This window comes from Cervus canadensis, chromosome 16, assembly GCF_019320065.1.
Source record: "Cervus canadensis isolate Bull #8, Minnesota chromosome 16, ASM1932006v1, whole genome shotgun sequence".
Classification (NCBI taxonomy): Eukaryota; Metazoa; Chordata; class Mammalia; order Artiodactyla; family Cervidae; genus Cervus; species Cervus canadensis.
Genome location: NC_057401.1, coordinates 2,755,064 through 2,774,678, shown reverse-complemented (window position 1 = coordinate 2,774,678; position 19,615 = coordinate 2,755,064). Strand labels below are relative to the sequence as shown.

At 37.6% G+C, this 19,615-nt stretch overlaps 1 protein-coding gene across 4 annotated transcripts in view; it reads right to left on the bottom strand.

Moving 5' to 3' along the window:
* The window catches only part of RANBP17 (RAN binding protein 17), a 341,553-nt gene that overhangs the window by 79,251 nt on the left and 242,687 nt on the right, over positions 1-19,615 (bottom strand). For all 4 annotated transcript variants that reach the window (XM_043488704.1, XM_043488707.1, XM_043488705.1 and 1 more), the window contains 3 exons: positions 12,763-12,826; positions 12,562-12,670; positions 281-384 (listed from right to left, as the gene is read on the bottom strand). In XM_043488704.1, coding sequence (XP_043344639.1) covers positions 281-384; positions 12,562-12,670; positions 12,763-12,826 — 277 coding nt within the window. The remainder of the gene's footprint in view (positions 1-280; positions 385-12,561; positions 12,671-12,762; positions 12,827-19,615) is intronic.

Below are 19,615 nucleotides of genomic sequence, written 5' to 3'. Positions count from 1 at the left end.
GTACCCATGAGAAATGTTCTTTTAAAAGATACTGCCATGGGAGACAAATATGCCATCTAATCATAAGCTGACTATCTGAAATCATTTGATAACCTCAAAGTCCATTTGTACAAGAAAAGTACTTATAAGAAAAGCACACCTCAAAGACACAGGTAACTGGGAAATGAGGACTGATGAGGCACGGAGCACACAGACCTACAGCCCTTGTTCTGAATTTACACCTAGGTTTTGTCCTAGAATGAACAAAATTACCTTTCCTCATGTTTGGAAACAAACCCACCTTTACATCTTCTTGTTTAAAGTTGTTGTTGAATATCTGTAATACTGTTTCGAAAGAGACTGTAAGAGGCAGCATGAAATTTTCAAATTCATCCTCATCTTCGCCTATCAGAAAAACAAAAGGGTCATCACGGTTTAAAATGCATGCTATTGTCCATTAGCCTTCACAGTGAGTGCTTTATTCAGGCTCAGAAATGTTCTCGAGAAGGGGTCAGCCTGCATTCACATCCATATCACATTCTGTGCTTTGGCTCATTGAATATTCTGGTGTTTTGCCTTCTCTTTTGCACCAAATGAAATAGCAAAATTACTTACCAGCCATTTTTTTCTCTGGCTCTTTATTGGATCAAACAGACTCATGCCCCAGGCACCTAAGCCTTTCAGCTCTTAGGGCCCCCAGAGTTTCCCTAATGCCTCAAGGAAAGCCACTTTCAAAGCCTCAGAGAACAGGGTCTGTTTTTCTTTTCTCTTTAGGTGCCAAGGCCCTAAAGGACTCACAGACTCAGGTGCCGAGATAGTGCTAAGTTATTGCTCTCTTTTATTTATGTTCTTTTTTTTATTAATTTGTTAAATAGATGTCAGGGAAACAGGATGGGGTCCTGCCAAAACAGGATGAGGTCCCTCATGGGTCATTATGGTTTTAAGTACATTCTCCGTGAATACACTTCTTTTTGCAATAAGCTTCTTTTTCTTTTTATAAAAGCGGGGAGAGACATTTTCTACTGTTTTTCACTATGAAGGTAGAATTTTCATTTAACATATGAATACGCACAATTGACAATTTTCATTCTATCCTTCGCAAAAGTGGGTTCCTTCAAATGAGAAAGTTTACTCACTCATCCTACGCCACAGGGAATTGTGAGCCCCACTGTACAGATGAAGAAACAAGCAGAGAAATGTTAAGTGACTTGCTCAGGGTAGCATACTTAGTTGGAGGTGGAACTATACTGTCTAGATCTTGTGATTTCTTTGCTATCATTTTTTAAATAGAATTAGAGAGGAAACAAGATCTCAGAGAAGAGGCCAGTGGGTCTCAGAGTTTGGTCCCTGCCCTAGCAGCATCAGTATCACCTGGGAACTAGTCAGATATAAAATTTCAGGTTCCATCCCAGATCCAGCAATTTTCATTTTAAGCAGCCCTCCAGCTAATTTAGATGCATGCAAATGTTTGAGAAACACTGGCCTATATGTTATTCTACAGATAAGGAGGGTGGACATGAGTCTGAGCAAGCTCCGGGAGACAGTGAAGGACAGGGCAGCCTAGCATGCTGCAGTCCATGGGGTGCAGAGAGCTGGGCATGCTGAGTGACTGGACAGCAACAACAGGAGGGTGTGGTCCAAGGCAACAGACACAGAAGATCAATGGCAGAATCAGGACCTTTGACTCTTAAGGAGTGGCTGATCCGGCTTGACCCTGATCTTTGGTGACTTCTCTTTTCTCTTTAAATGGACACACTTTGTTTCTGGACTCGGAGTCCAACAGATTCAGGGACTTCGCTTTGCTGACAAAGAGATGTCAAAAGGCCAGTGACTCTTTCCTAGTATGCTGTTTAACACAAGGATCAGGGTACTAGGTGAAGGCAAACCAAATTATAGTGACCTCGTGGTGCAATGGCAGTGCGTCTGACTCCAGATTAAAATCTCCACTCTGCAAAGTTGACTATGCAACCAAGTTACTCCTCTTAGACACACCCTCTGTCAACTGGTGCTAACATTAGAGATCTTTACAGGAGCTAGTTTTATTTTTCAAAGCCTAGGTTAAATGATAGCTTTCCCAATGTCTGAATCAAACTCCCCTTCAAGTACTCTCTAAGAATCTACTGCAAGCGTTCCCATCTTCCTCTGGGTTCCCAGAGCATTTTGTTTGATTCTTTAGATGGCCTTTGTCAGTCTGATGGGAATGGCAGATATTTTGGCAGAGAGCTAACCCTAACACTAAATATTACCACCTACGTCATTCCACCACCACCACCATTAGATGAAGGTTACTGTGGGGATTAAATGAGATAAAATTTATAACGTGTGTATGTAAATGATTAGATCTATCAGCCTACAATGACAGTATCTCTGGCTTTGCTCCTGGAGAGCTGAAACTGCATCTTTTTGCTTCTGTGTGAAGGAGAATGATGTAGATAAGACGCCTCGATAAACAGACCCAGAGTCTGGCTCCACTACATACTTTTCAAGTATGGATATTTATACTTTGAGTCTCAGTTTTCTCATCTATAAAATAAGAAAGAATACCTATCTTTGAAGATTACTGTATTTATTAAATGTTTTAACACACACACACAAAATAGATGATGCACGTAGAACAGTGCCTGGTGTGTATTAGGGAAATAGTGTATGTGAATGAAAAGTAGTTGCTCAATTAAAGGTAAATTTTAAAAACATCTTATTTTCTTAACACCAAAGACAGAAAAATTACTAACTGAAGTAAACACCAATTCCTTACACATATAATACATTATATTTAAACTATGTAATCTCATTCTTCTAAAGATGGGATTAATGAGAACAGTGACAATGATCACTGCAGGCAGATAGGGTGCTTAAAGAATGGATGCTTTGAGAGTTCTATGCTTGAATCCTGGTTCTGTCGCTATTAGCTGTCTGGTTTTGGATAAATTCTCTTCACTCACCTGTAATTAAGAGACATAACACTTACTTCTTAAAGGTAGCTGTGAGGATTAAACAACAAAACACCTGCATGCCCTGTTGCTTAGTGTCTGGCACTTAGAAATGATAGCCAGGAACATTTTTGTTGTTTTGAGCTTAACGTGAACGTCACAGAGGTGCTTATGGTGGTCAAATACAGTGTGACAATGAGGTTGCCAGCCCAATATCCTTCCTCTGGGAGCAAGGTAAGGATGTTTACTCAGAACAAAGATAAACTCAGAACTTGGAACATTTAAACCCTTTACGTAGTATACTGAGTTACAGATTTAAAAAATCCCTGACTATCTCCTTCCTTAATCAAAGTCTGAGGCAAACAGGGACGTTAGGAGCATAAGAGAAAGCCACCAAAATGTGAAGGGAAAAGTCAAGATGCAAACACTAAAGAAAGCAATGTGAGCAGCAATTCTACTTAAATGTCACTTCCTCAGAAAGGATCTCCCAGACCACTCTACCCAAAACAGCACCACAGTGGGTGTCCTTCACCCTCACCTACTTTCCAACCGCATAAACTACTTCACTTTTCTTCTGAGGCTTACTATGACTGGCTATTAATTTGCTTATTTATTCATTGTCTTTCCTACTAGAATGTAAGCTCCTTGGGGAAGGAACCCAGTCTGTTTTCATCATCACTGTATCCCCAGTGCCTAGAAAACGGTCAAGAATTTGTGTAGTGACTGGATAACAATAGCTATTTCTTGAGTACGTATCATGTGCAGCCAGTGAATCTGGTACTTAATCTACTTAACAAACACCTATGTAGCCTTTACTATCTTCAAAGCATGGTTACGTCAATAATGGTCACAACAATCCTACAGAGTGGTATGATTATTTCCTTCAATTAAATGTGAACAGAGAGGTTGAAGGAGTTAGTTTGTCCAACATCTTCTGGCTGGTAAATGTCAGTGAACCACGGCCTCAAATTAGTTCTGCTTTACTCTCCAACTCTACTTCATGTTCTCCCCCGCTATGTCTCCGACAGGGTGAAAGGGGTCAGAGGTAGGGACTGAAGTCAGGGTCACAAAATCTTGACTTTGCAGTTGCATGAAAGTAGAAGAGAGTGAAGAACAATTAGCTTGGTTCTGGTGAGAAAAAGGGACTCCTCTGCAATCACTTGAGTTTAAAGTGGGCAAATGAGAAACATTGGTGCATTATTCCCATAGAAACATTTATGTATCAATTAGCACTGTTCCTATTACTGCAATGATATGTTGCATCATCTCAGCTAGAAAACTGGTCATTTTTGCTTACTCATGCAAAACACTTTATATATCTATTAAAGATTTTTCCCCATTGTGTTACTGACGAAGGTATCATTTACTGTTTACATACGAAAAAAAGAAAACGTGTTCTTACAACTTCATGTTCAAGTATGCAGTCGTATATTCAGTATGCCAAATCTACATGTGAACATTTTATGAATAATAATGGAAGCTGCCAGTTTAAGACACAGGCTCAGACACCAGTATAATCTGAGAGGTTGAAGTGTCAATTTATAGGCTACTGTTTTCACTGGCATCAGGAAAAGTAAATATTAACATAACACTCTAAGTTCCCAGTCATGCACAGATAAAAACAGTACTCTTCAGGTTTTAGGGGGATGCCCCAAACTAAATCCCCTCTACTGGATTTCCAGTGACCTGATTCAACAGAAAGTTACTCATTTTTGAATTTCAATTTTTTTCTCCTTCAGCGAAGTCACATTAAAATACAAACAGTAACTATTTTAGTATGTTGGCTTTTAGATATTTTATTTATAGGATACTTCATTTGTTATTTTGTATAATTTAAAATCTAGATTGGTGGGAATGTAAAATGGTGAAGCAAATATATGATTTAGTGACTGTGGAGAACAGTTTGGTAAGTACTCAAAAAGTTAAAAACAGAGTTGTTATATGACCCAGCAATTTTATTCCTAGGCACATGCCCAAGAGAACTGAAAGCATATGTCCATACCAAAACTTAACATATGAATGTTCAGAGCAGCATTATCAAAATAGCCAAAAGGTGGAAACAACCTTACTGTTTATCAACTGATAAATGGATAAACAAAATGTGGTATATCCATACAATGGGATACCAGTCAAGAAAAGGAATAAAGCGCTATATATGCTAAACATAGACGAGCCTCAAAAACATCATGGTACATGAAAGAAGCCAGATACAAAGGTCACATATATGATTCCACTCATACCAAATGTCCAGAACAAGCAAATCCATAGAGATAGATAGTAGATGAGTGGCTTTCAGGAACCAGGGATAATGAGGAGACACCACTTTATGGGTACAGGGCTTCTTTCTAGGGTGATGAACATATTCTGGAAGCAGATAATGGTAATAGTTGCACACTGAGTGAATATTCTAAAAACTACTAAATCTAAATACTACTGAATTATATACTTTAACAGGATGAATTTTGTGGTATGAGAATCTTGACATGCACCACCCCAAAAAAACAAAAAACAAAACTACCACCACCAAATATCTGGGTCCCCTCCCTTACCTGTGAACAGTGAAACTTCTCATTTTCTCAAATTCAAATAGCAGATAGATTACTGGGGAGTTGGGGGAGTGACCAAGGAGAAGCAAGTAATACGAATACTTAAGGTAATAATAAATGATGGCAGCCAACAGTTACTACCTGAGGATTTATTGTATAATATGTATTGTGTGAAATACTTTGGTATTAGTGATAAGTAGGAACGGTAGGCTGAATAAAAGCCCTCCAGAGATGTCTACATCCTAATCCTTGGAATCTGTGAGTATATGACAAAAGAGAATTAAAAGGCTGCTAATCAACTGACTTTAAAATAGAAGATTATCCTGGGTTATCCAGGTGGGTCTCATGTAATTGCAAAGGTCCAGGAAAGTGTTAGAAGCAGAAAGGGGAGAACCAGAGAGATGGCAGAATAAGAAGTATTTGATGGACCTTGGAAAAGGAGGTCATGGACCAAGGAAAACAGGTAGCCTCTACGCTGAAAGAGGCAAGGGAACATAATCTTCCTCAGAGCCTCCAGAGAGGAACACTGCCCTGCTAACACTTGATGGTAGCCCACTGAGACCCATATTGGACTTCTGACCTTCAGAATTATAAAATAAATTTTTATAATATTTAAGCCATTAACTTTGTGGTAATTTGTTAAAATAGCCCAGTAGGCTCCTTTGTTCATGGAATTTTCCAGGCCCGAATACTCGAGTAGGTAGCCATTTCCTTCTCCAGGGGGTCTTCCCAACCCAGGGACTGAACTTGGGTCTCCTGCATTGCAGATGGATTCTTTACCATCTGAGCCACCAGGGAAGCCCCAAAACAGTAATAGGAAACTAATATATCAGTAAAGACCAGGTCTAATGCCATGAAGCTTTTAATAAGGAGAGAGGAGAGGCACAGAAGGAGACACAAAGGCAGTGAGTGAAGAAGAAAACAGCTGATCCTCCATATCTGTAAGTTCCACACCCTTGGATTCAACCTACCAGAGATTAGGAATATTCAGGAAAAAAAAGTTCTATAATGGTCCAAAAAGCAAAACTTGAATCTGCCATGGCTGGCAACTATTTATGTAGCTTTTAGATATTAGGTATTACAAGTAATCTAGAGATGATTTAAAGTATACAGGAGGATGTGTACACATTATTTGCAAAACTATGACATTTTAGGGACTTTAGCAAATGCGGATTTTGGTACTGGTGGGGGATGGTGGTCCTGGAACCAAGGCCCTGTGTATACTGAGGGGTGACTGTAATCTGTTTAAAACCAAGGACCAGCTTCCCTGGTGGTCCAGTGGTTAAGAATCCGCCTTGAAATGCAGGGTACCATCAGCTGGATCCCTGGCCGGGGAAGATCACACATGCTGTGGGGCAACTAAGCCCGCGAGCCACAGCAGCTGAAGTCAACATGCCCAGAGCCGGTGCTCTGCAGCAGCAGAAGTCAGGCAGTGAGAAGCCTGGGCGCAGCAACCAAGACGCACGCGTGTGTGCTCAGTCATGTCCGACTCTGCAACCCCATGGACTGTAGCCCAGCAAGCTCCTCTGTCCATGGAGAGTGGGCTGCTATTTCCTTCTCCAGGGCATCTTCCCAACCCAGGGACTGAACCCACATCTCCTGCATTGGCAGCTGGATTCTTTACCACTGAGCCACCTGGGAAGCCTGGCAACGAAGACCCAGTGCAGCCAAAAACTAAATAAATAGATAAAAAATAAAAAAATTCAAAACCCCAAGTACCAAGGCTAATATCATAAAAGAGCCAGAGACTTCTACAGATCTAGGCCCACGTTATCTGCTGTTCCCCAGTACTTTATGAGGATAGCACTTCTAAAGTTATTAGAAAAAGGCTTGAGAAATGTGCATAGCTAGATTTAACTTGGGCCCAAATTTGGTTTGTCAGCTTCCCTCTAAACTACCACGTAATTTTAGTTGGCTTTAAAATGACTTATGGTTTTGGGCAGGATGTTTTAGTATCAGTCAGGAGAAGTTATCAGCCACACTGATGTAGAGCAGGTGCATTAAGGGTATTGGATTTGCCTCATTTCGAGGGCCCAGTGTCTATTGATGAATGCCCCTAACAGTGCATTTAGCAAAATATTTGTCACAATTAATTAATAATATATACTGAGTGCCTGTTTTGTGAAAGGAATTGTTCCAGGCCCTTTCACACATGCTATCTTATTTAAACCACATGCCAGTTCTTCAAAGTAGGTATCTCCATTTAACAGATGAGAAAATTGAGGCACATCTTAATTCTTCTCCCTAGGAACCAGAATGTTTATTCTAGTTCCCAGCAGAAAAATACATTGTCTACAGAAGACTACTTATTTCTTTTCTAAGAAACCTATCCTAAAAATTTCTCCCCTGAAGCATCTCATTCCCTGGGGTGCTCTGGACTCTACCCTCAAAACCAGGTAAGTTATTAAAACTGGATCTGAATTTAATGGGCTGCTTTCTGCCTACAGGGCCAGCTAATTAGTCTTAATTATCTCATTATAGATTCTAAGTATTTCCAGCTGCTTTTTTACCCACTATTGCCCACTCCCTCCTCAACCCCAACAAATGTCTATTTTCCAGATAGTCTCTGCCAAGTCACAGACACAAGTGATGGAAGTTGAGGTATTCTTCCTATCTATCAGAACACTGACTATTTCTGATCAAGCTTCTCACTTACTAAATCCTCCTGGGATATCTATCTACTCCTGTGTCCTTTTTTCCATGAGAAGAAATACACTTTAGACAATTATTAGACATAAGAAAAAATTTCAAAAACTACATTTGACTTTCACTGACCACAGAACTGTGAATACACCAATACAGGACAAATAATAAACATGAATCTTATCTGTTTAGATAGAAGTTTGGAAAGTAATCCCTTCTTACCCCAGCCTCAAATCAATCATTCAGTCCAAGTAGTTCAAATAAAAATGAAGAAGAAAAAGTTACATTCCCTAATTGATTTGAGAAAGTGACAGGCAAAGGAACAGCAAAAGTGAATATATGGTCAGAGGGCTACAAATTATATGCCTAACCTTGGGAAAATAATTTAATCTCTTTGTATCTCACTTTCCTAACAGATACACAATGCAGTGATACCTAGTTCATGTAGGCTGTGGTGAAGATCAAATAGGAAAATGTACGTCAAAGTGGTCTGCAAACTATAAATTTGTAAACAAATGTTAGTTGTTATTAATAAAGAAAAGGAGTTTCCTCTGTATTTTCACTTCTTTCTTTAGCAGCTATTTCTAGAATACTCTTCCCTTTTTATTCAAGTCATTTACTTGCTATTTCAAATTTTTCAAATTTAAGCTAGAGATATCTTCAGGTGCCAATTACCTATTAGAAGCCACAAAGGTACATGGATATTATGCTACCTTCATCCCTAAAGACAGAACTCTCTTAAAGTCCATAAACACCATTTTAATATTAGTACCCCTGTGATCATGAAAAGTATGACTGCTTGTCTGAATATCTGAGGAAAGCACTGCTCACTCAGATTCCATCAACATGCTTCTCATCTGAGTAGCTCAAGATAAGGTACAATCATAAAGTGTCCAAGGAAACTCAACTATGACACCGAGCAATTTTAAATTTGTGGTTGGTAAAAAATTTAACCTGCAACTAACAATATTTAGTTCCCTGCAAAACAAAAAGGTATATTGTAGCTCACTCCCACACTTCCCCTCTTCAATAATTTGTCAACTGAATTCACCTCCACTCAAATTAAACAAAATAGAAGGTTTTTATTTATTCAAGTATTTTACACTGAACAGCTCCCTGGAGGTTCTCCATTTACTGGCTTGGGTAATATTATCTTTCCTTTAGTTTATTAGATTGACAAAGTTAATTTAAAAATAACCTTGGGAACTTTAAGTGATTCTTGGAAGGGCTAACATGCATGCACATATGGTTGGTCACTATTTTTTTCTGTATGTATGTTATCTCATGAAGGGTTTTTCTTATATTAATTTTTATAATTTCTTAAAATAAAAAAAAATATGTTGCCAACATAAACATCGTCTTTCTGATGATAAAATGCCTTCAGTTCTGTTCTTCATACAAGTGAACATTTTGTCTAGTTTAGCCAAAGAGCAATTCGATAAAGTGGTACAACTATTTATTGTCAACACCCCCCCCCCCCATTTTAATCTGAAATACAACCTGGGGCATATAGCATCTAATTAAATTCATACAAAGTACAAATTACTGAATAGAAACCAAAATGGATTTCAAAGTAAATACCAATTAATGTGACACCCAATTTCTTCCCCCTTTTAAATCACTCCAGTGTGCATGGCTTATACACAAAGAATATTCAATTTCTTTGTAAGATTCAATTAGAATATGCTTTATATTTCAATCCAAGAATCACGTCCAATGCTTTGCAAGCAGGTTGGCTAGGCATATTTTCTATGCGATTTTTTTTTAACTCACTGATATAAAATAAAATGTTCCTCTCCAATTTTTTTGTTTAATTTGAGAAGAATTCTCATTATCTAATATTTCCCTCATTTAATACATGGATCTTTGAATTTGACAACATCACTATCTCTTTTTTCCTTGTTTTCATGAAAGTGAACACCCAACAGAAAACTATAAAGCCATATATATAGAGATTCTGGTATCAACATCTAGTCAATCTAGCTTGTGAGACAGGCTTCAAATAATAAAACTGTGTTCAACAACACTCAACAAATGCTTGTCTATAAAGTAATAACTTGAACAGAGAGCAACAAGTGACTCATCGAGCACAAAAGTGGCCAAGTGTAGATAAACACTTGCAAAAGCAATCAGCCACTTGATTTGGTTTGTCTTCGAGAACCCAATGATCAGGCTACTTCCAGAGAGAGACCATGGCAGGCAGAGCTGAACTCAGGAGCCAGGATGATGGCGTGGTGTGTCCTTCATTCACCTAATACTAACTGAGCACCTACAATGTAGAGACACTGAGACTGGTACTAGAAAAGATGAAGAAGGCAAAATCTATACCCTAAAGAAGGTCAACATATTTGGGGAAGAAAAGGAACTCTGGTTTGTAACAAGGGAAGGAAGCTCTGGCAATATTTACCACAAATCATCACTTGATGCTTATAATATATGTTTAATTATTTTTAAAAATGAAAAACTATTAAATAAAAAATTTTTTTTCAACAATGCACAAGTTCCCTGAGCGCAGCTGATATTGTTTTTATCTACTCTCAGATTTAGTTTACTTACATTGAGTATCTGTTTAACTTTGGTCTCCCTGCTTCTTTCAGTCTGTTTGACAGGTCATTAAAAGAGCAGCATTTTTAAGGTTTAGGAAACAAATTAAGTCTAGACAAGGGTTTCACTATCTCCTTTAATGCTTGGACAGTTGGGAAGGCAAGAAGGCTAGCTCCATGAGGGCAGGGGCCAGTATGTCTGACTGGTCCTTGTCTTGTCCTCAGAGCTCGGCACAGGGTGCTGTCTAAATGATTATGGAGGACGATGACGAAGAGTCTGGACTGCTCTGCTCTCCGAGGCAGCCGCTGAGAGGTAACACAGGCTAGCGTGCAGTATGCGAAGCTGTCACTCAGATCTCCTATTTGCCTAAGGTAGCAGATGATTGGGTTTTGCATGCCTGGTTTACACTCTTCAAATATTTATAGACAGTTTTCTTTGCCTCAAGCCCTACTTGTCACTTAGCCAAGTTATACATACATGGTTCTTTTAATCTTTCTTTAGAAATCAATCCCACTAAGCTCCTTAATCATTCCAGTTGCATTTTCCTCAACTTTTGGCTGTTTGTCTTTCTGGTAATATATTCTGTTGAAATGCATGGAAATAACATAGATGTGGAGCAAAGAAGGATTTAGTTATCTTTCTATTACAAGGGTCAATGCCTTTTATGTGCAAAATGAAATTATTTATCCCTTTTCTTTACATATGATCATGTTTTAAAAAACTCATATTTAAATAGATGGATCAATCAATACATTGCGAGAGAACAGAAGAAAAAGTATTCTTTTCTCTAAGGGTGACACTGTCATTGATTTAACTCTATCATGTGTCTATAAACTGACTAATTTAACCTGAAGTATCCAAACATGGGGGAAATGGGATTCCAGGATGACAGGGTCAACACAGAGAAGCTTAAGTACCCATTCTAAGGTAGCTATCTACTTGTGGATACTTCTAACTTTCAGCTTTTCAAAGCTAATAGAACAAAAGCAAGTTAATTTTTCCCATTAGGAAAATAATATAGTAAGGAAAAATTCAAATGATCAGAAAAGAGGAAGTTATCTATAGCATACTACTCAAAGACAACATTTAACATTTTTGAAGGATTTCATTTAAGACTTTTTTTGATGCATTGTTTCTCTCCCAATGAGCATGCTCAACATCATTTGCACAGCTTAATACCTTACTTTTTTGCTTAATATTGTAACAAAATTTCACATATTACTTTGTTGTCGAATCATAGTTTTTAATGACTACAGACTATTCCATCAAATCAGTATATCCGGCTAACTTTATAATTCCCTGTTGTTGGACATTTACATCATTGCCACATTTCTCTAGATTAAATGCCATTACAAAGAAAATCTTTCTTATTGAGCTCTTCTGTATTTAAGATTACTCTTTGATTTGTATAGCAGTAAAATTAATGGATCAAAGCGCAAGTCTTAGTCACTCAGTTGTGTCTGACTCTGTGCGATCCCATGGACTGTGGCCCGCCATGGTTCCTCTGTCCATGGAATTGTCCAGGCAAGAATACTGGAATGGATTGCCATTCCCTTCTCTAAGGGATCTTCCCGACCCACGGAGAGAATCCAGGTCTCCTGCATTGCAGGCAGATTTTTTACTGTCTGAGCCACTAGGGAAGTCTGAAAGGATCAAAGGATACCCAGAAAATAAATTTTGAAGTAAAGAATTAACACAAATACTAAGTGAAGTGAAAAATACCACTATTCTATACAAAAATTTGTCTTTTGGCTCTGAAGCTAATGAGTCAATGCTCAAATATTAGAAAGCTGTAAGAAAACTGTCAAAGATGGCAAATTCCAATTAGTTAAATATGGTACCCACAAGTATGACACTCCTTCATTCACACAAATATATTGTTGATCCCTTATTAATTAAGCTTATATTCTTAACCTTACCTAGATCTACCATCAGAAGACGAGTGAGGGCTGTGTAGAAGGTTGTTCGGCATCTGAAGTCACTGAGACTGTAACTGTCACTGATGCCAAGAAAGGGGAAGTGTTCACTCTAATGAAAGTAAAAGAGCATCCAAAGTTACTAATGCTTGACCTAAACTACCCAGACAACTCTAGTCATTAATTCAAGGAAATAAGACTCACCGTGTGATTTTTTAGCATGAATTTCACGGCATCTATCTTCACAAGTTTTTTTAAAAGGATATAGGTAATAGACGTTAAGGAATCTGGGGAAATATGATTGTCTTATCAATAAGTAATAGATAACAAAATAACACTGAACTATAATGGCATCAATTTCTATTTATGATGAATAAATATTATTTCTAAAGAGTTTTATCCCTATAGAAATGCCTTCCACTCTGTTAAGAATGATAATCCATTATTAACCAGTGCAATTACTTTTCCTAGCTTATACATATTCTAGTTATGGAAAGGAAGAATGAATTTTATAATTAAGACAAAAACTTTTTTTACTATTAGAGCCTTATAGTGGAAAATTAAAATTGACCCTTTTTACATTTTGGGTGTAACTTGAGAACTTCTTTTCACTTAATATTATTTCATAAAAAATAATTATGAAAGACCCATAATAGGCTATCAAGAAAGAGAAAATTATTCAATTCTAAGAAACATGAGCTTAGTTAGTAGAAATCTAAGGAAATTCTGCTTTAGATGAAGAAAATCAGAATACAATTAGGAGGATGTAGCGACCGCAACTTCAGGTCCTTAAATGTTGAAGTACAGGTTTAAAGGACCTAAAATTTCTTATATGCCTACTAGGTGCAAGGCATTATATATCTGTTAACCCACCTAATTTTCACAATTACATTTTAAAATATTATTTATTTTGTTTAAACTGTAGATAAGAAAACAGAAGCTCAGAGAAATTAAGTTACTTGTCCAAGATTACATTGCTATGGACTAAGAGTGCTGACATTTGACCGGAGATTTGACTATAAATCTCCCTGGTGGCTCAGACGGTAAAGCATCTGCCTACAATGTTGGAGACCTGGGTTCGATCCCTGGGTCAGGAAGATCCCTTGGAGAAGGAAATGGCAACCCACTCCAGTACTCTTACCTGGAAAATCCCATGGACAGAGGAGCCTGGTAGGCTACAGTCCATGGGGTTGCAAAGAGTCAGACACAACTGAGCGACTTCACTTTGACTATAAAGGCCACGTACTTTCTACTGTACCACAATATCACCTGAACAGTTCAACTCAGAATGAGAATAGAGTTGAAAAACATCACAAACATGATCCCAAAACCTAAATAACTTCTGGTTAGTGCCATCATCAAAGAAAGGCTGAAGTGGGTTCTAAGAACACCAATTCAGTACACAAACACCCTCTGCTCTTACTCAGGGTTTATCCTAGTCCTGTGCTTTCTGCTCTAGCTAGGGCACCTGTGGGGCATTCCCTACATACTTACACAAACCTTTCTTCAAACCATAATGATCTTATATGGTTCCAATAATAATAATCATCTTACATGGTTCCATTTATGTCCCAGTGAAAACACTGGCTCTTTTCCTTCACCTCATCTCCAAATGCAGACGTCTATTAACTCTATACACTGGCACTGATGAGCCTAATTTTAAATGTTAGTCACTCAAGTGTGGGTATAAGAATAGAAAACACACTGGAACATAAGTTAGGAAACTTGGGCTTTCAGTTTGACTACACCATTCAGTCAGCTGGGTGAGCCCGAGTATGACACTCTGTCTCTCTTAGCCTTACTTTTCCTCTTCAACAAATGAGGATATATCCAAGCTATCCCGGGTTGTGAGGGTCAGACGACGCACATGTCTTCGCCAATTATAAACCATGGAGATGACATAAAGAGGCAGAGCATGAACATTTATAGAATGCTTACTACTTTCAAGGTTAATCCTCTCAATCCCATGAGATAGACTCTAGTTCTCAAATGAGGAAATAAACTATAAAAATGAAGTTAAAGTTTCCAAAAGACAGGCAATTAGTATGATTTAGATTCAAGCCTCTCTGACTGAAGGCAACCCATTCCAGCTGCAGGTTAAGCAACTGCATATTTTGCTTATCTCTACACTAGACTGTAAACTTCCTAAGGGTAGTGACCGCACGTACGCCTTTTCCTCCGCACAGTGCTCTCAGTGGGTGCTCGATGCACTGTGTGTTTCTGGCAGGATGAAACGAGATCAAGGGTGATAGGCAGCAAGTCTCTCCTTGCTTACAAAGAGGCAGCCTTGATGATTTTTTCCAGTGTAAGTCACTGAGAAGAACTGCCACTCAAACTCCACTCAGTTAAACAGGGGTAGGGATCAATGAGCTAAGAAATATCTTAAGTAATTACCAAATACAATTCTCTTAGAATTGCAAAGTTAAAAGTGACAGGGTTTATGGGTAATAAGAATGCTACCATTAATAGGAATCTTCCTGTCAGTGCTGCTAATAAACAGCAAGTCATGTTTTGACAATAGAATATTTATGGCAGCAATAAACAGAACACTCACAGGAAGAATCTCATCTGCCAAAGACACATTTTCTGCAGAATTGCATCTGTGCACTTTGTACCCAGGCCAGCCTCACTGCCTTTTAATTACATTCTAAGGAAGAAGATTAAGAATGATTTTTAAAAACTTTTTTCAATAAAGAAAAAATGAAAGTTCATCTGAATACTTATATTTCCCTATAGGAATTCAATTCAAAGCTAGCCATAGCCCTTACAAAAATATGTAATTTTTTTTTAAGGTAAATAGGTACATCGTCTTCATAATTTTCTTTCTTCACTAAGAGACTAGGATTCTTGTAAGCTGCACCATTTTGGTTGGGTGGTAGTACCAGGTTAGATTTCAGAGGCCTGTGGACAACAGTTCATAACAGTACATGTGGTTAACGGTGGTTAACAGTAACAGCAGAAGTCTAGAAGAGTAAAGAGAATTTAATAAAAGTCACACATGGAACATATAAATGGTAGAACTTTTGGATTCAAATCCAAACTTCAAAGGTCTGTGTGACTTGAAAGTATAAGCTCTTTTCACTAGGCTAAATCATATCCATTCAATTTGAAATATGCCAAATGATTCTACAGAGATCACTAGCTTCTTGAGGTACAAGTGAAACTGGAACTAGGCCCAAGAAGGGACAGGGAAATTGTTCTTTTAGGAGGCATCAATTCATTAATGAGCTTTCATCACATTCAGGACTGAGCAAACTCCACAGACTAGCAGATATGAACTTACAAACAAAATGCCCAGAAAATTTGTCTGTATCCATGTAGTTACAAAAACACTGATGTAAGTGAAGATGGTCTCACTGACAGTTAGCTTGGGCAAGAAAAAGTCAAAAGAATGGTGTATATTAGAGACGGTCAAATTTTTGAAAAAAAATCTGTATCTTCAGAAGGGAAGAATAACCTAGTTGAGAATGCCCTGGTTTTTTAAGTTACAGGTACCACACACTTTAGCAGCTAGTGGGCAAAGTAGTACCAAGTATTACTTCAATTCAAGGCATCAAGTATTTACTGAGTAATGCTGTATTTCATCAATCCTAAAACATCATTGATTATAAAGAATATGATTATTATATGTACTACTAAGAAAGAGTTTTAAAATATCAAATTATAAAACATTTTATTTTCAGAAGTGTTAAAATGTGATGAAATTTCTATTTTAAAATCAAAGTAGTGTATTAGATACATGACTTCACTAAGCACAAGAAGGTGGATAATGGTACTGAGCTAGGCAATTAGGTAAAAGCCATACATGCTTACAACATTACGGACAGAATTAGATCCTGATGATAGAAGAAAGCTCACAGATAAGAAAATTACCTGATGGAAATTACTGTAGGTATGATAGGTATATGGTATAATTACTGAAATATTAGTGACTTCAAAAGTAGAATTATGCTCATGAACTGTACTAGACTAAAAAAAAATCCAAACAGGTATAACCAAAATGAAGCATCTTAAGGGATATTAATAACTGCTTGTAAGGAATAAGAGTTTAGTTACTTAAGGTTTAGTCACTAACAGGAGAGGTAACAATGTGGGTCTAATGTCTACTATGTGATGAAGTTTTGAAACTATAGAGAAAGGAAACAAAACAGTCCTAATAGCTAATAACTCACAGTTTAATAGGAGAGAGGACTAGTCAATACTAGGCTATATTATGTTTATCCCCAGAAAAACAGAAAAGAACTAGGTGTCCAAGAACACTAAAGAGAAAAGGAACAAAAATGAAGCATTAGTAGCATCTACCATGTGACTGGGTCAGTAGTACCAGGTGCTTTATTACTGTTAGATAACATAGATATATTGTTACATATTTATCATATTATTTGAAAGTGAAAGTGAAAGTTGCTCAGTTGTGTCCGACTCTTTGCGACCCCATGGACTATAAAGTCCCTGGAATTTTCCAGGCCAGAATACTGGAGTGGGTAGCCCTTCCCTTCTCCAGGCGATCTTCCCAACCCAGGAATTGAACCAGGGTCTCCTGTATTGCAGGCGGATTCTTTACCAACAGAGCTATCAGGGAAGCCCTATTATTTAATCTTTACGAAAGCCTAAGAGATAGATAATATTCCCTTCCTACAAATGAAGAAACTGAGCCTTAGCGAAATTAAATGACTCCTTTGAGTTCTTTCAGTTAACACTGTGATAAGGATTATAATTAATAATTACTTCAGGATGGCTCTACCAAGTTTTTAGCGAAACCTGAAAATTTAAGAGACCTAAGTGAGTTATAACGGGTCAAATGAAGAGAACAGCATATGTGGCAATTCAGTGAAAGATTATGAAGGGTATCAAAAAAGTGAAAGTCACTCTGTTGTGTCCAGACTCTCTGTGGCGCCATGGACCAGAGGTTGCCAGGTTCCTCTGTCCATGGGATTTTCCAGGCAAGAATACTGAAGTGGGTAGCCACTTCCTTCTCCAGGGGATCTTCCCAACCCAGGGATCGAACCCAGGTCTCCCGCATTACAGGAAGATCTGAGCCACCAGGGAAGCCTGAAGGGTATCAAGGGGAAGGCAAAACAAATTTTCTTGGCCCAAGTATAAAGTACAAATTGGGGTTGAGTTGTGGATCAGGAAATTAGTTTTGGGAACTCAGTAAGTTAAGTACCATTAAAAAACTCAGGTTTAAATCAATAATTTTACTTTGACCCAAGAAGCATGTGATTCTGGGCTTTTGGGAAGTGAAATGATCACATCAAAATAATACTCAAGGAAGGTAACCTTGTGAAGTATGAATCTATAAAGAACTGAGAGAAGGCCTGCATTAAGTGGGCTACAGAGGAGGAATAGAAGATTTTCACAGTTGATGCTAGTATAAAAACAAATAGAGCAGATAAATTATGGGATGACTTTTCCAAAGATGATAGAGACAGCAAACAAAGAAATATATCAACATTTCTTTTGATGAGAAATGTTAATAGAAGTATGCCTGAGGGATGTAGCTGAAACTAGTTTTATTTAACATTCTGAAAACCATCTGGAGATGGTGATATTCACTGAAATAAAATGATACATTTTAATACCATTTCACAAAAGCAGAATTACTACTGTTTATTACTAAATACTTCCTGTAACAGACATATCCAGTTTTACTTCCATCCTTTCCCCTTACTTCATACTAGACTCTTGTCTCATCTTTCATCCTCTACTCTCTCCTGACGCCCCACCTCATTCAGGATTCACCAAATCCTGGTGTACAGGAACCATGGGAGACAGTCTTAGAAAGTTAGTCTGAAGCCAAATGGAAGGAATTCTTTTTGCAGCAGATAGCCTGAGCCAGCGTCATGGTTTCTGAGTTTAGACTATGCCCTTGCACAGAGTCCTGTGGGTATAAAGGCCTCTGCTTGGCTCAGTGTTCTGCTGCTAAGGACTTTAAATTCTTTATCATTTATGAACAATGCACATCACATTTTCATTTCGTACTGGGCCCCATGGATGATGTACACACATCATCTTGCAATAACATGAAGAAGTTATTAATTCTAAGAATTGTTGAAGTTCACATTATCAGTAGGGAAAATGAATTTGGATAAATTCATGAATTAATGTAGAATTCTTAATGAGGTGTGTTTTTAAAAATTTTAGCTAAAGACTATCTTTTGGGTTTTCTCAAACCTTTGAGGATGATGTAATAAGGGCAGCTACCAACAGAGGGCCTAACAGAAAATGAAATTTCCTTTCTCATTAATGTCTATCTGAAACTCAGAGACATGTTAACTGCTATAAATCTGAGTAAACAATGAATTGCAATAGAAATGTCGATCAATTATTTTTTAAAGGAAGAAAAACTTGAAATAATGATTAAAAACCAAACAGAATTATGAATGAAATGTGACACTTCCCTCTCTCTCAGCATTTAAAAAAAATAAGTTTATTTGATGGCTCTCTATGACCCTTATTCTCACTCCAGTCTTCCTGGCAGCTTCCTTGTCCTAATCACTTAAACAATCTTACATCTTTCCCAATTAGACAGAAACCAGAATTTACGACTGGAAAACATATCAAAGCAGGAAAAGGATACCCAAGTATTAAATCTTACTGTGAAGGGTTATCCCAGGAAAGAGTCATTTCAATCTTGTGTCTCTTAGAAAAAGCTATTTAGAATCTGGAATTCTTGAAATTTAATCTTGGAAAATGAAAAAGTACATTAAAAAGTTACTAGATATGTTTGCTAAATTTGTCGTATACGCCACATATAATGAATCTGCTGGGAGAACAAACTTTTTCTCAAAAAGGCCAATGGATTTTAAAGTTACAACAAACTTGCCAATTTAGAAAGCTTCATATTTACCAACAGAAACCTTGGGAAAAAATGCAACAATGGCTTTCCAGTTAAAATCTGGGGACTTAACAAAATGGTAGCCTCCTCACACACATTATTATTTAGAAAACTAGACTATTTCTAAAAATGTCAAATCTGCCTTTTCTAAGTGAAGGCAAATTCCCTCAGAGAATTCTTTAGGAGAAATATTCAGATTTTCTGTTGAGGGCATTCAGTTCT